At 36.7% G+C, this 14,283-nt stretch overlaps 3 protein-coding genes and 1 non-coding gene across 6 annotated transcripts; 3 read left to right on the top strand and 1 right to left on the bottom strand.

Moving 5' to 3' along the window:
- Positions 1-2,032: 2,032 nt before the first annotated feature.
- On the top strand, positions 2,033-7,731 carry LOC126740932 (neuroendocrine convertase 1-like). 2 transcript variants are annotated; one of them, XM_050447130.1, is made up of 12 exons: positions 2,033-2,236; positions 3,977-4,096; positions 4,155-4,367; positions 4,418-4,564; positions 4,698-4,860; positions 4,913-5,088; positions 5,142-5,354; positions 5,636-5,736; positions 6,833-7,048; positions 7,101-7,270; positions 7,320-7,453; positions 7,504-7,731. In XM_050447130.1, exons 1-12 carry the CDS (start codon positions 2,099-2,101, stop codon positions 7,702-7,704), a joined length of 1,992 nt encoding a protein of 663 aa, XP_050303087.1. In that variant the 5' UTR covers positions 2,033-2,098; the 3' UTR covers positions 7,705-7,731. The 2 variants fall into 2 exon arrangements, with proteins under 2 accessions (XP_050303087.1, XP_050303086.1); XM_050447129.1 differs by having other exon boundaries at positions 5,142-5,366.
- A 627-nt stretch (positions 7,732-8,358) lies between these two features.
- On the top strand, positions 8,359-13,544 carry LOC126740935 (60S ribosomal protein L7a). Its single transcript, XM_050447135.1, has 7 exons — positions 8,359-8,519; positions 8,976-9,090; positions 11,924-12,073; positions 12,263-12,326; positions 12,632-12,788; positions 12,988-13,063; positions 13,256-13,544. Exons 1-7 carry the CDS (start codon positions 8,505-8,507, stop codon positions 13,483-13,485), a joined length of 807 nt encoding a protein of 268 aa, XP_050303092.1. The 5' UTR covers positions 8,359-8,504; the 3' UTR covers positions 13,486-13,544.
- LOC126740933 (piggyBac transposable element-derived protein 4-like) lies at positions 9,532-11,926 on the bottom strand. 2 transcript variants are annotated; one of them, XM_050447132.1, is made up of 3 exons: positions 11,409-11,926; positions 11,000-11,348; positions 9,532-10,940 (listed from the first exon to the last, which is right to left on the bottom strand). In XM_050447132.1, the coding sequence occupies exons 2-3, from the start codon at positions 11,338-11,340 to the stop codon at positions 9,548-9,550; spliced, it is 1,734 nt and encodes a 577-aa protein (XP_050303089.1). In that variant the 5' UTR covers positions 11,341-11,348; positions 11,409-11,926; the 3' UTR covers positions 9,532-9,547. The 2 variants fall into 2 exon arrangements, with proteins under 2 accessions (XP_050303089.1, XP_050303088.1); XM_050447131.1 differs by having other exon boundaries at positions 11,000-11,926.
- LOC126741805 (small nucleolar RNA SNORD36) lies at positions 11,782-11,859 on the top strand. Its single transcript, XR_007662368.1, has one exon. It is a non-coding gene; the product is annotated as a small nucleolar RNA SNORD36 (small nucleolar RNA).
- Positions 13,545-14,283: the final 739 nt, after the last annotated feature.

Below are 14,283 nucleotides of genomic sequence, written 5' to 3'. Positions count from 1 at the left end.
TGAAGGTTAAATTAATATTCCTTAAATTATAAACTTTTTAGTTACGTGTCTCTATAGAACCCTTTTGTACCAAAAAGCGGTTTAAATATGCTCGATTTTGTATGGTGTTTAGCGTCATGTTATCAGAAAAAACAACCATGGCGGGGAGTTAAAATGTGCATATATACGAATTTACTGATCTATATCTCCTCGCGGACTATATTTTAATTCATTTTGAATTGAAATATAGTCCTGAAAGTTTCATACTTAAAATAAAAAAGCTTTGGCTATGGAAATACTTTTCCAATATGGCCGCCATATGTAGGCCCGCGTGACCTTCTATATGGCTCCCAAATTCATTAAATAAATCTATAAAAAAGTGTCTATGACAGCTTTGAAGGTTATATTAAGGTTCTTTAGATTATGACTTTTTTAATTAAACACTTAAAAAATCTTTATATCACCCCTTGAGGCCTTAAAATACAGTTTGAAAATGCTTGATTTTGACGTTTACCGCCATAAAACCATCATAAGTAAACATCCGTTGCCATGCCTACTATGCAATCGTATTACGTCATATTCCAATATGGCCGTCTCGTGTTGGGTTGCGACCTTGAATACGAGTCAAAAAATTGTTTAAAAACGCCTTTGATGGGCATTGAAGGTTATAATATTATTCTTTAAGTTATAAACTTTTTAATTATATGCCTGAAAGGTCTCTATAGCACCCTTTCATAATTTAAAAAACGGTTTAAAAATACTTGGTTTTGACGTTTACCGTCTGATATGGCGGGAGATTTAAATGTCTATAAAAATTCAGTGGCATCATTCTACTTTAAACGAATAAATTCTTTATTAGATATGACGTTATTTTTTTCGAAAATAAACTCAAGCAATACTGACGTGAAGGGTCAAGTCTTACAAAGGCTTTTCGTCGTCGCGGGGTTAATTTATACGTAACGAAAATAGATTGCCGCAACATGTTCGACAGGACTGGATTAAACGTGAATTAAGTTCCCGGCACTTAAAAAACAAATTACGTTCCTCGCAAATCCCGTTTGATTGGCAGGGTAAGAAGGCGTTGGATGTAGAAAGCACGGAATGTTCGGAAAGTTCTAGAATACGTGGCAAGAATATTAAAATAAAAGTCGAGAACTGTTGGACCAAAGTGTATAGCTTGTCACCTATCATCAAATTTGTTAGAATTTCACGTAGAATCCAAAAATGTCAGAAAATATAGGGTGTCCCATTTAAAATAAGGAAGTTAGCATCTAATTCCGGTTCGGGAAGAAAAATTTGAAAACAACTTCTATGTTAAAAAATTATATTAATTAATTGAAACATAAAAGTGAAAACCATTTCCCTCTAGGTCAAACAGTCTTGCCTTAATAGCTTCTGAAATTACAAAAAAATACAATTTTCAACCGACCATATCACGAAAACCGTTGCATCAAACCATGGCATGTGACCCATCAAATTTCTTAGAATTTTACGTAGAATCCAAAAATGTAATAAAAAAATAGGGTGTTCCATTCAAAATAAGAAAGTTAGCATCTACTTCCGATTCAGAAAAAAAAAATTCATGTCAATTTCTATGCCAAAAAATAATATGACTAAACTAAAACATTAACGTGAAAACCATTTTTCTCTATGTCAAACAGTCTTTGCTCAATAGCCTCTGAAAGTCAAAAACACTATAATTTTCAACCGAACATATCTCGAAAACCGTTGCACCAAACTATGGCAAGTGACCCATCATATTTCTTAGAATTTCACGTAGAATCCAAATATGTAAAAATATATAGGGTGTCCTATATAAAATAACAAAGTTACAAGCATCTATTGCCCCAAAAAAAAAACACTTTTGTTCATAAATTGCGTGAAAAAAACCCACATCACCAACGCAACTTATTATGCAAACCATCATTACTTAACACCCGAAAATCGATCATTCCCACCATGTAGAAAAAAACAATTATAGATACCGCTCGTTTCCAATTGAAAAACAAATGCGCGCGAAGAGAGCAGCTGATCATTCCAGCTACCGTTCAGCTTCGAGTCACTTGTATGGCAATTGCTTTGCTATAAGCATCAGTTAGTGGTTGAACAAAAAATAAAAATGAAATTCTATTTATTGTTTATAGGAGTGTTTGGTCATGGCTGTTTCGGTTTTAAAGAGCTGGTGGTGAGGGTGGAGGGTGGACCTCTGGTAGCTGAGTTGCTGGCCGTCGAGACTGGGCATAGCTTTAAAGGACCCGTAAGTTAATTTTTTACATGTCAAGATTAGCTTCACGAAAGACAGGGAGCAACATATCACTTATATCATCTATATTAACAGACGTCATAAATTCCATTTTATCCATAATAATGCCATAACTGATAAGACATGGCAAACAAGAACATGTGGCGATATTATTATTTCTGTGCAAAAATTTCAATTTTGTCAATGATAAAACTTTTATCTTTTACAAGTGGAATTTTTGTTTGCAGTGTTTCCGGTTTTACCGGAAGTAGTTGCAAACTACCTTATTTTAAATGGGATACCCTATTTTTTATTACGTTTTTGGATTCTATGCAAGATTCTAAGGAATTTGATGGGTCACATGCCATAGTTTGATGCAACGGTTTTCGAGATATGTTCGGTTGAAAATTATAGTGTTTTTGACTTTCAGAGGCTATTGACCAAAGACTGTTTGACATAAAGAAAAATGGTTTTCACATTAATGTTTTAGTTTAGTCATATTAGTTTTTGGCATAGAAATTGACATGAATTTTTTTTTTCTGAATAGGAAGTAGATGCTAACTTCCTTATTTTAAATGGGACACCCCATTTTTACTACATTTTTGGATTCTACTTTAAATTCTAAGAAATTTGATGGGTCACATGCCATAGTTTGATGCAACGGTTTTCGAGATATGTTCGGTTGAAAATTATGGTTTTTTTGACTTTCAGAGGCTATTGACCAAAGACTGTCTGACATAAAGAAAAATGGTTTTCACGTTAATGTTTTAGTTTAGTCATATTATTTTTTAGAATTGAAATTGACATGAATTTTTTTTTTCTGAATCGGAAGTAGATGCTAACTTTCTTATTTTAAATGGGACACCCTATTTTTTATTACGTTTTTGGATTCTACTTTAAATTCTAAGAAATTTGATGGGTCACATGCCATAGTTTGATGCAACGGTTTTCGAGATATGTTCGGTTGAAAATTATAGTATTTTTGACTTTCAGAGGCTATTGAGCAAAGACTGTTTGATATAGAGGAAAATGGTTTGACGTTATTGATTTAGTTTAGTCATATTATTTTTTGGCATAGAAATTGACATGAAATTTTTTTTTCTGAATCGGAAGTAGATGCTAACTTCCTTATTTTAAATGGGACACCCTATTTTTTATTACGTTTTTGGATTCTACTTTAAATTCTAAGAAATTTGATGGGTCACATGCCATAGTTTGATGCAACCGTTTTTGAGATATATTTGGTCAACAATTTCAACAATTTCCAAAATTAATTGATTTCTTTGTCAGAAAGAAGGCTTTAAAATACATTCATTTTATTACAAATATTTTTGTTTGTTTTTTTGAAATTTTTGAAAATTTTTGAATTTTTTGACTGATTATAACTCGAAAACCCTTGCACCAAAGTATGGCATGTGACCCCTCAAATTTCTTAGAATTTTATATAGAATCTAAAAATATAATAATCTATAGGGTGTCCTATATAAAATAAGGAAGTTAGCATGTATATACAGGGTCTTTCCTCATATATTGACCCCCCTCCGCATACAGGAGTTAGGTGAAAATTAAAAAAAAAACACTTTTGGGGTTTGACCTAATTTTTGAATCCAATGTGAATTTTTTTTTCTTTTAGAAATGTCAAATTTTGACAGATGGTCAGTTTTTTATCTCGAAGACCGTTACACCAAAGTATAGCATGTCACCCTCAAATTTCTTATAGGACCCTATATAATAAAAACAAACTATATTTTATAGGTTCTAGGCTTCGAAGACACCTACATCCTAATACCAACCGAACACACCGACGAAATCCTCCCAAATGAGACCAAAAGGGGCCCTACAACATACGCAAGAAGCTTAGTGGAAGATCAAAGGGTAATTTCACTTTTCCGTACAAAATAGTCATTTATTATATTCAAGCGGTTTTCTTCAGGTTCTTTGGGCGGAACTTCAAGACCACAAGTCAAGAGAAAAAAGGGACTTAATACCTTTAGACCCTGCCGACGTCCCCAAAGAACGCGTGAAAAGGGTGGGGGATGAAATCCTTAATAACGTAAAACCAAAAAGGTCCAAAAGGTATATTCTGATCAACCAGCAACAAGATCAGACCTTCAACGACGAGCTGTGGAGCCAACAGTGGTACTTGGTGAGTAATAAAGGCAAAAAATTAAAAAAATATAAAATAAAACATTATAGAAAGATACCAGAACTAGACTGGACCTCCCCAAACTGGACCTGAACGTTCTTCCTGTATATAGGGCTGGCATTTCCGGAAAGGGTGTTAGAATAAGCATTCTGGATGATGGAATCGAGTACACCCATGACGATTTAAAATTAAATTATGTGAGTAATCAAACACGTCACTGTGAATACACGCCCAACATCTGTCAGCCAATGGGAACGCGAGAGAGGTGGAGCCACCATAGGCGCCCCACTAATTAATACTAATTTCCTATATAAATTTAATAAATTTCAGGATCCAGCCATCAGCTACAATTGCAACGACGAGACAACTGACCCAATGCCCCGGTACGAGGTTACCAAATCCAACAGTCATGGCACCAGGTGCGCTGGGGAGGTAGCTATGATGGCCGACAACAAGAAGTGCGGCGTAGGGATCGCTTTTAATGCTAAAATAGGTCAGTTAGTTGGGTTAAGTCGGCTTGTATCCATAGCTGTGTTATGTTCCAGGTGGAGTTAAAATGTTAGACGGTCTAGTGACAGACCGGATCGAAGGAACTGCCTTAAGCTACGCCCAGGACCTGGTGGACATCTACAGCGCCTCCTGGGGGCCAAACGATGACGGTAAAACGGTTGATGGCCCCGGGAGGCTTGCCCAGGAGGCCATGGAGAGGGGCATTAAGCACGTACGAGCTTCTTAATCTTACGGGGTGGATGCATAGTAAAATTCTTGTTTTAGGGTAGAAAGGGTAAAGGCACCATTTACGTGTGGGCCTCAGGAAATGGTGGTAGTAAAGGGGACAACTGTAACTGTGACGGCTACCTTGCCAGCCCCTATACTATTTCGATAGGCAGTGCCTCTCAGAGGGGCGAGTTCCCTTGGTATGGGGAGGCATGCGCTTCAACCCTGGCCGTCACTTATAGCAGTGGGGCTTATAAGGATCAAATGATCGTAAGAGTTAGAGTTAAGAAATGTTCGCTAACTTAACATTTTAAATAAAATATTCATTTTTTTCGTTATCTTCAATTTCTTGTGTGCTAAGCTGTTATCGCAGGATGACACAAGGTGGGGCTGTCGGCCTAATTGAGTAGCATGTTATATATATCACATGCTCCTTGTATTATAACTCCTTGTGCTACTCTTGCCATAAAATGTCAGGTTAGGTTAATTCACTTTTATTTTTCGTTGATGAATGAATAAATAAACGATACTAGAAAAAACCGGTTTTTTAGGCCACAACCGATTTGAACAACCGATGCACCATCAAGCACACCGGCACTTCCGCTTCTGCGCCCTTGGCCGCCGGGATAATCGCGTTGGCCTTGGAAGTCAAGTAAGAAGTCTCAATGACAAATGGGCACGAACTTAATAAATGCCAATTCAATGAAAAGTAAATGATCACTACTAGGGGGCCGCCATTTTGCGTGATTGTGTCATTTCGATGTTGGTCACTCTGACACATTTCAGTGGTGCCAATTGTAGGGAAATAAAACAATTAAAGTTTTTGAGAGGTTATGTGTACAAAAACAAAATAGAAAGTTACATTTAGTTAAGATCTGCGGGCGTTAAGATGTGCGTTAGATCTGAGATTTTTCTTTTACTTTCCCTCTTTGTAGAGTGTTTTCAAATTAATAAAAATCAAAATATAGGTGATTCTAAGAAGGTTTGAAATTAGCAAGGGCTTATATAGTAATAATAACCACCTTTCTTATTATTCTATGATAAACAACACAGGCAGACAGTTTACAATAATTCGGTTTTGAGAAACAATAGCTACGTTTACAACGCGCGGATCTATTAGGTCGATGGATCAAATGATGGACTATTTTTATTTAGTACAGCCCTGTTTACAAGGATTGTCAAAATTGTCAAAAAGTCAAACTTGTCATTTTGGTACTTCAAAACAGGTCCCAGGTGTTTACACCGAAAAAATAGTCCTCGTGATGTTATTTGATCCAAGTATTAAATATTTGGAACCTCCGTTGTAAACGTAGCTAGTGAACCGAATATGTTTAAATAAGGATGGTGGTACATTATCGACGTATTAAATAAGGAGGAAGCTATATCGCTTGATGCAGGCGACATACCCAAGCGTGCCGTTTACAACTTCTAAAAAACTATGCAATCCGTTATACACACAATTAAAATGTTATTAGAATCCGTCATATTCAGTCAGAGTCGTGATTTTAGAATCCTAATTTAAAACAATGTCAATAAAAAAAATAAATTTAATTCGTGACAGGTCACACGTCAAACGTCAGCGTCGTGAATTTTTTGTTGGTAGCACTGGTAAAAAATGGCGGCCACCAGGCAGTGGTCATTTTTAAATATCGTGGCCATAATATGCATTAGCAGTCCATGTATATTTATTCAGTCCGTGCAAATGGTAAAAACGTATTTAATTAATTAATTAAAAATTCAAAATTTAGTCCGTCTCTGACGTGGAGAGACGTCCAACATCTGATAGTCTGGACGTCGGAGTTGGCCCCTTTAACCGAAAACCCCGGGTGGCAAAAAAACGCCGCCGGACTATGGTTCAATACGAAATTCGGTTTTGGACTAATGAACGCTTTTGGACTGGTTTCCGCGGCTAGTAATTGGACTACTGTGCCCAAAGCCACGATTTGTGAGGTTAGGTTTAAAACGTGAGTACGAGAGAGAGAGAGAGATGTTAGAGATGTTAAGCCGGGTTTTCAGGACTAACAATACGATAGTTTCATTCGGTAAACCGAGCTTAATAAGGGCTGCCACAACCGGTTGCGAAGGTACTGACGATGAACTAATTTTCCTTGAACACGTTGAGGTTAGAACTACCATAAGCTACACGTTGAGAGGCGCTTTGGAGGTTGAACTAACCTCACCAGCAGGTAAAGCCTTACAGTTATTAAGAAGGAATAAACGAACGATTCATTTAAGGTACAACAGTCCAATTATTGAGTCCTAGGGCTCTGGATAGGAGCGATAAGGGTTTCGTGAACTGGACCTTCATGTCCGTGATGACCTGGGGTGAACTGGCCAAAGGGGTTTGGACTCTAAAAGTCTCGGATAATGTAGGTATGTAGGGTGGGTAATGGTTATATTTTATGCGTTATATTTTAAGGTGGGTCCCGAGGGTAACGCGGGCATAGTAAGCGACACCACCCTTATATTGAGAGGCACGAAACAACCCCCTGCCCACATGGCCAACGGTCCCAGAAACTACAACGAGGATTACAATCGGATTCACAACAGGGTGGAGGGCGTGAACGTTTTTACCGATCCTAGACTCCTTTTTAATTTTAACTGGGAAAATTATTTGTAATAAATGAAAAGCTTATTAAAATGTTAATTCATTAAATGTTATTATTTGTCGAAGTCGAATGAAATGAAATATTGATAACTCAAAAACTTGGAGGTGACTTTAATTGCCTGGAAGAGGTAAAGGTGATTTTGACATTGACTTGAACCGTCTAAACTAACATGACTTCAACTTCTTGGAATAAATTATCTCAGCTTCTGTTTAATTACCACGCAATTATTACTCTTAATGGCATAAAGTACGGCCCTGTCTACTTTATCCTCAGAATAATCCGCGCGTGACCACTAACGCCTCTCGCGGTTACTCAACAAACTAGGAGGTCCTCTAGCGAGCTCCCAGCCAAGTGTTACTCATGTTCACCGGCGCCATCTATACTTTTTTGGTCGAACCAGTAGCATTTCAAGTTCGCACATGTTCGCGCCATCTTTTTGGAAGTTATGAAAATGTTGGCCAAAGTTGAGTTTTATTTACAGATAACTGTAATAGGAAGATTTTTTACTGGTACAGTATTAAATAGAGCCAACCTTAGGTTTTCCATGCAATTTAAATAAAATAAAACTTTTCTTCATGTCGAGTGTAGACCTTGTCTACATTGATTGCAAGTTAAACCTAACAACAGGCGCTACTGATCTGTCACTTGTCACTTGTCAACAATGTCAAAACATTTTCCGTGTCCCTGATTGGTCGGTTTCACGCATGCCGTCTTTTCCACAGCGAACCTTCAGCAAAGAGGTCGACTGTGCGTTTTCGATTTCTTTTCTCTTGAATTATCCCGGGAATCGTAGTGATATTCCCGTATTAAAATGGTCCAGAAGAAAGTGAGTTTCCCATATTTTATTAATACGTGCGTATTTTTTCTACAATATTCCTAAGTAATTGCTGAAATTGTGTTTGTAGTTTTGCACTTGACAGGTAACGTTACTGGTGTTTGTTTCTGCTGTTTCTTATTACTTTTGTAGAGTATGGTCCCCTATGGGGCTCACAATCCATCAATTTAACTTTCTTAATAATAATATATTAACAATTTATCAAAAATTAGGCATAAAATTGCAATTTTATAGGTTATGTTTACTGTCAAACTGACATAATACAAGCACATTTTTCAGCTAAAAAACATCACTCCAACTCATATATGATGATCAAGTATTTGCTATCTGAAAGTCTTTGAAGACAACCTTTTACTACCACCAATAGTATGACTGAGTTCGCCCTATATACTCCCAATAATATTAGGCAAAAACTACTGTTTCCTAAGCATTACTATGAACTTTTAGCCTAAAAGGAAGGTCGGAAAGAAGGTGGCGGCAGCCCCTCTCGCCGTAAAGAAAGTCGAGGTGAAAAAAGAGGTTAACCCTCTTTTCGAAAAGAGGCCAAGGAACTTTGGTATCGGTAAGTACACACTTTCAACAATATTAACCCTTTGCGGACGGCAGTGCAACTTTCAGATAAGAGCACAGATCGTTGTCATCTATACCATGACAACCATCCCGCTCGTTCCGTAATTACCGCCGATTCTCCGTACAGCTCGGAGGCTAATTTGCATCGAATATATTTTATGGGACTTGATAGGTTTATTTATTATTTGTTATTCTAATTGCCTTACAATATTAAAATTTAGCGAAAGTATAAAAGATATATTGAGTAAAATAAAAAAATAAAGTTTTAGTAAATATTTGTAATATATCATGTAATAAATGGCAGCAAATTTCTTTTTTTATCGGAGAACTTTTTAAGATACTTTTAGAACATTTTTTTTTATCAAGAGAGTTAAAAATAAAACGCATTTTATAGTTTATAGGAAAGCATGATATTTATTCTAAAAAAAAAAACAAAAAAGAACACGTATTTATCTGTAATTTTCCTCGGTGTGATATTTCTCAAAGCACTCCCCGGGATGCAAAGCAGGGTGGTCTTTACATGTTTTGCAACAATAGGTAGTAGTTTTTCGGCCACCTTTTTTTGATCGATCATTGCAAACTTTGCAATCGGAATTATTTTTTCTTGCATAAATGGCATGGAACCTATTATTTAGACGAGAAATATCCTCGGCACCATAAGCTGATCGACGTCTGGATGTATTTCTGTAGTTTCCAACTAATTGAATAACTAATTTTTTCCTGAAATTCCTCGATCGAAGTTGCTGATTATTTGTTGCTATTTTTTGTAATATAAAGGCATTATTTATCGACACATCTAATAACCAGAAAAATACTTTTCGCCACCATTTACTTGTTTTTCGCAAAAATTGGTAGCTTGCTGCATAATGATCAGCAACGTCAACCCCTCCCATAAATTTGTTATACTCATATATAACTGTAGGTTTTTCTATGACTTCTTCAATCCAACGCCCTTCAGCTGTCTTCGTTCGCCTGGTTATATTTTGTACTGAGTTGTCATATACACTAGATAACATAAGAACAACTCTTTTATCTTTCCATGCCAGTACTGATATAGAATTGTCATGCCTGGAAGATATCTCGCCTTTTTTAAATTTTCTTGTATATGCGGTAGTTAATTCTGTCGCAATTCCTTGTCGATTAGCCATTACAGTACCCGTTACATGTATGTTTATTTTATGTAACTCGCGTGCTAACAAAGGGCTTGAATAATATCTATCTATAAATATATGGTAACCTCCCGAACCAGTTCCAGAATTAAGAAGTTTTTGCACCAAATGAACTACTATGCGGGCGGTTGCTGGTAAATCTGGGCGTATCAATCCCTGGGTTGTTTGAGTTCCCAAATATGGCTCCATCGTAAATATGTAACCATTTTTTGAATCTGCAAGCACATATACTTTTATTCCCCATTTTGTAGGTTTGGCTTTATTATAAACTTTAAAGGATACTTTGCCTTTAAAACCAATAGTACTTTCGTCTACAGAAATATTCTTATCTGGAGTATAAAACTTCTTGAATTGTGTTTCTAGATACCATAACACATTTTTCACTTTGGTGCTACGACTCTTCACTCCCATCTGCTCTTCTTCGGGTGGAGAAACGTGAAGATTCCAAAAAATTTGCATGAATCTATCCCTCGAAAAAATATCTTTGAAAAAGGGTTGATGGTCGATCCAGTTATTAGAAAAATAGTCAGATAGTTCGGTCTTTGGATTTAAGGCCATATTAAGTAAAACGCCCAAAAATGCCATAAATTCTTCTAATGTGACTGGTTTCCAAGACTTCCAAACTGACCTTTTTGTGAGTGGCGTGTTTATTAAAATTTTTTCTGCAGCATATCTAAAAATATATTTACACATTTTTCTTTTGCTTGAAATATAATACAATTAAATACATACCTATTTGTTTCATCCACAATTGCTTGTATAAGTTCGTCCGTAAAAAATAACTGAAAAAAATCTAGTTCGAACACTGGCTGGTTATTTCGTGGTGGATGGTATCCAACATCTTCTAAGAAAGGGAATATTTTAAACCTTGGTTCATTTGCTGTCCATGGCCTCCATAAATTTAAATTATAAACACGTTCCTCAGACTCTTCGTCAGAATCATTTTCACTGAGATTTTGATCTATATCCTCCCATTCGTCACTCTCTGAACTAAACTGATCCAAGTCAAACTCCTCCTCGTCTACGTATAATAGTTCCTCTAACTCCGTGTCCGTTAAGGCTCTTTTCGCCATAATTACAACTATAAACAAACATCCGAATCTTACAAAATATTAAAAAAACACAAACAAAATCTGCATACCTAACTCTCTCAAATACTCAAATAAGACTAAATAAGAATGCACGTGTAGCGACCGGCACTCAACAAAAAAATCGCAAGGTTGCCAAATAAGTCACGACTTGCATAAAAAAAGCATGTGTATTCCTAAATAAAATTTCCCGCGGAATTCAAATTTGTTATCGGTTTTGTCATGGTATAAATGAATAACGAGTAAATCGACTTTGAAAATGTGTCATGAGAGACATGACAACGAGTAGAATCGGCTTTTTGCCTTGTCATGTAGGGCATGACAAACGATCTCAAAGCAAAGTTTTGTGTAAACGTGAACGACTACGCCTGGTGTCATGTCAGACATGACAACGACCGCAAAGGGTTAACCTTTTAACACAGTATTTATGAATGATGATCTTTTTTATCTGCTAAAAAAGTCATGTGGACTACCAAATATACGAGCTTTTTAATTCTGACTTAGCAATTGAACCCTTTAGGCAAATTGTCAAAACCTTTAAAATGCTAATGAGAATGTTTATGATTAGGGCAAGATGTGCAGCCCCCAAGAGACTTGTCTCGCTTTGTCAAATGGCCCAAATACATCAGGATCCAGAGGCAAAAGGCTGTGCTCCAAAAGAGGTTAAAGGTACCACCACCGATCAACCAATTCACCCAGACTTTGGATAAGCAAACAGGTTAGTGGGATGTAAGTCTTATTTTCATTTTTTTTTAAATTAAAATGATGATTTTGTAGTATATTTCACCGGCGAACATAATGTTTGTACTTGATGAGATTATGTTCTATATTATCTGATTTAAGTGTGGCATTTTTTAAATTCCTTTGATGGTGAGGAGTGTGTTAATAATTAATAAATATTTTGCAGCCACCCAGTTGTTCAAGCTTTTGGAGAAGTACCGTCCCGAGACTGCCCTGCAAAAGAAGAATAGGTATGTAGTAATTTTTTTTTGTTAATAGTAATTACAAAATGGTTTTCTAGTATTTTACTATTATAAGAAAATGTTTCTATATAGGCCTTTTCTAGTGTCTTTATAGACTGTTGGCGCTGCTTTAAAAATAGCATTTTTTTGTGGGTAAAAAAAGCCTACAAGCTTATGGTACCCGAGAGGGAATAGGGGTGCTGGTTGGGGTATATTAACTATAAAATAGAGTGAAACAGCATCTGTAGTACAGATGCTGTTTCACCTAACAGATACCTAAATACTGAAAATTAAAACTTGTGTGTCTTTTTTAGGTTGAAGGCCAAGGCTGAAGCCAAAGTAGCCAAAAAAGAGGAGGCCCCAACCAAGAAACCCAACACCTTAAGGGCTGGCACCAACACCGTGACCAAATTGGTCGAGCAAAAGAAGGCCCAGTTGGTCATTATTGCCCACGATGTTGATCCGATTGAGGTTAGTTTTTGCTTTTCTGTTATTTGAGTGCCAAAATTTGTTTTGTCAATGATGCTTTTAATGAATTTCTTCAGCTGAGAAAGAGCAATATAAATAAAAATTTTCATATAATGAAGAAAAATGACACTGAGACATTGTTGCAGCTTTTTTTTCCAAGGGGGTTTTAGTGACGTAGTTTTAATTAAACTCTTGCTTTCAGTTGGTTCTTTTCTTGCCCGCCCTATGCAGGAAAATGGGTGTACCATACTGCATTGTCAAAGGAAAGGCACGTTTAGGTAAGAAACTTCCATGTTCATTAATCACGATTCGCACATTTCACAATGATGATTCCATTTATTTTGTCTTCTTTTCCCGTCTGATCAAAGATTTGATGACAAACCTTATAATCTGAATAAAGCGTTATAAAGCGCTTTCGACAGTTTTTTAAAAAGCAATTAAGGCCCTCACAGCAGAACAATCTCGTTTAGGTCTCTTGGTGAGGAGGAAAACTTGCTCGGCGGTGGCCCTCACTCAGGTCGACTCCGGCGACAGGTCGAACTTCAACAAACTGGTGGAGGCGATCAAGACCAACTTTAACGACCGCGCGGAGGAGATCAGGAAACACTGGGGCGGCGGCCTGTTGGGGTCCAAATCGGCCGCCAGAGTCGCCAAGATCGAGAGGGCGAAGGCCAAGGAGTTGGCCCAGAAACAGGGTTGAGCTGATGATTTTTTGTGAGACACTGTGGTTTTTATATAATATAATAAGTTATAAGTTGATTGTTTGGGTTTTATTTTTGACTGAGCTAGACCTAGTAAAAAAAAATTAAGTCTTTGGGGCATTTTGTGACAAAGCACAGTTCTTTTGACAGGCTTTTGATTGTTTTTCACATGATCTAAACATGCTTAACGACCTGACATTTATTTCAGCAACTTTTGATTTGCAGTCAGTCCTTCAAATACCCTGCTCCGACTTAAGCCCCATGTACTACTCAAGAAAACTATGTGTTTTCAACCTTACTATTTATAACTCGGCCCCTCCAAATGATGCCAACTGTTATTGCTGGACTGAGATTAACGGAAAACGAGGAAGTTTAGAAATAGGCACTTGTTTGTTTGAATACTTAACACACCTGCCTCTGCATGTAAATCGGGTGTCACTCTGGTCCGATACATGTGGAGGACAGAACCGCAACCAACATGTTGCAGCTTTACTGCTTTATTTAGTGCAGGTTAGGCACCTTCAAGTTATTCAACATAATTTTATGGAAAGTGGGCATTCCTACATGGAGGTGGACTCCATGCATAGCTCAATTGAACATGCAAAGAAATATGTACCAGTTTACACAATTTAAGATTGGCTTAATATTTTTAGACTCGCCAGATCAAACAGAAATACAATGTCCAAGAATTAAAATTTAATGACTTCTATGATCTAAAGACTTTGTCTGTAAAAATACTTCGAAATAAGAGTAAAGATACAGAAGGAAACTTTTAGTCAATTGGTTACTAATCAAAT

Source organism: Anthonomus grandis, chromosome 10 (genome assembly GCF_022605725.1).
Source record: "Anthonomus grandis grandis chromosome 10, icAntGran1.3, whole genome shotgun sequence".
Lineage (NCBI taxonomy): Eukaryota > Metazoa > Arthropoda > Insecta > Coleoptera > Curculionidae > Anthonomus > Anthonomus grandis.
The sequence above is the reverse complement of the archived record's forward strand: the minus strand, read 5'-3'. Positions and strand labels throughout refer to the sequence as shown.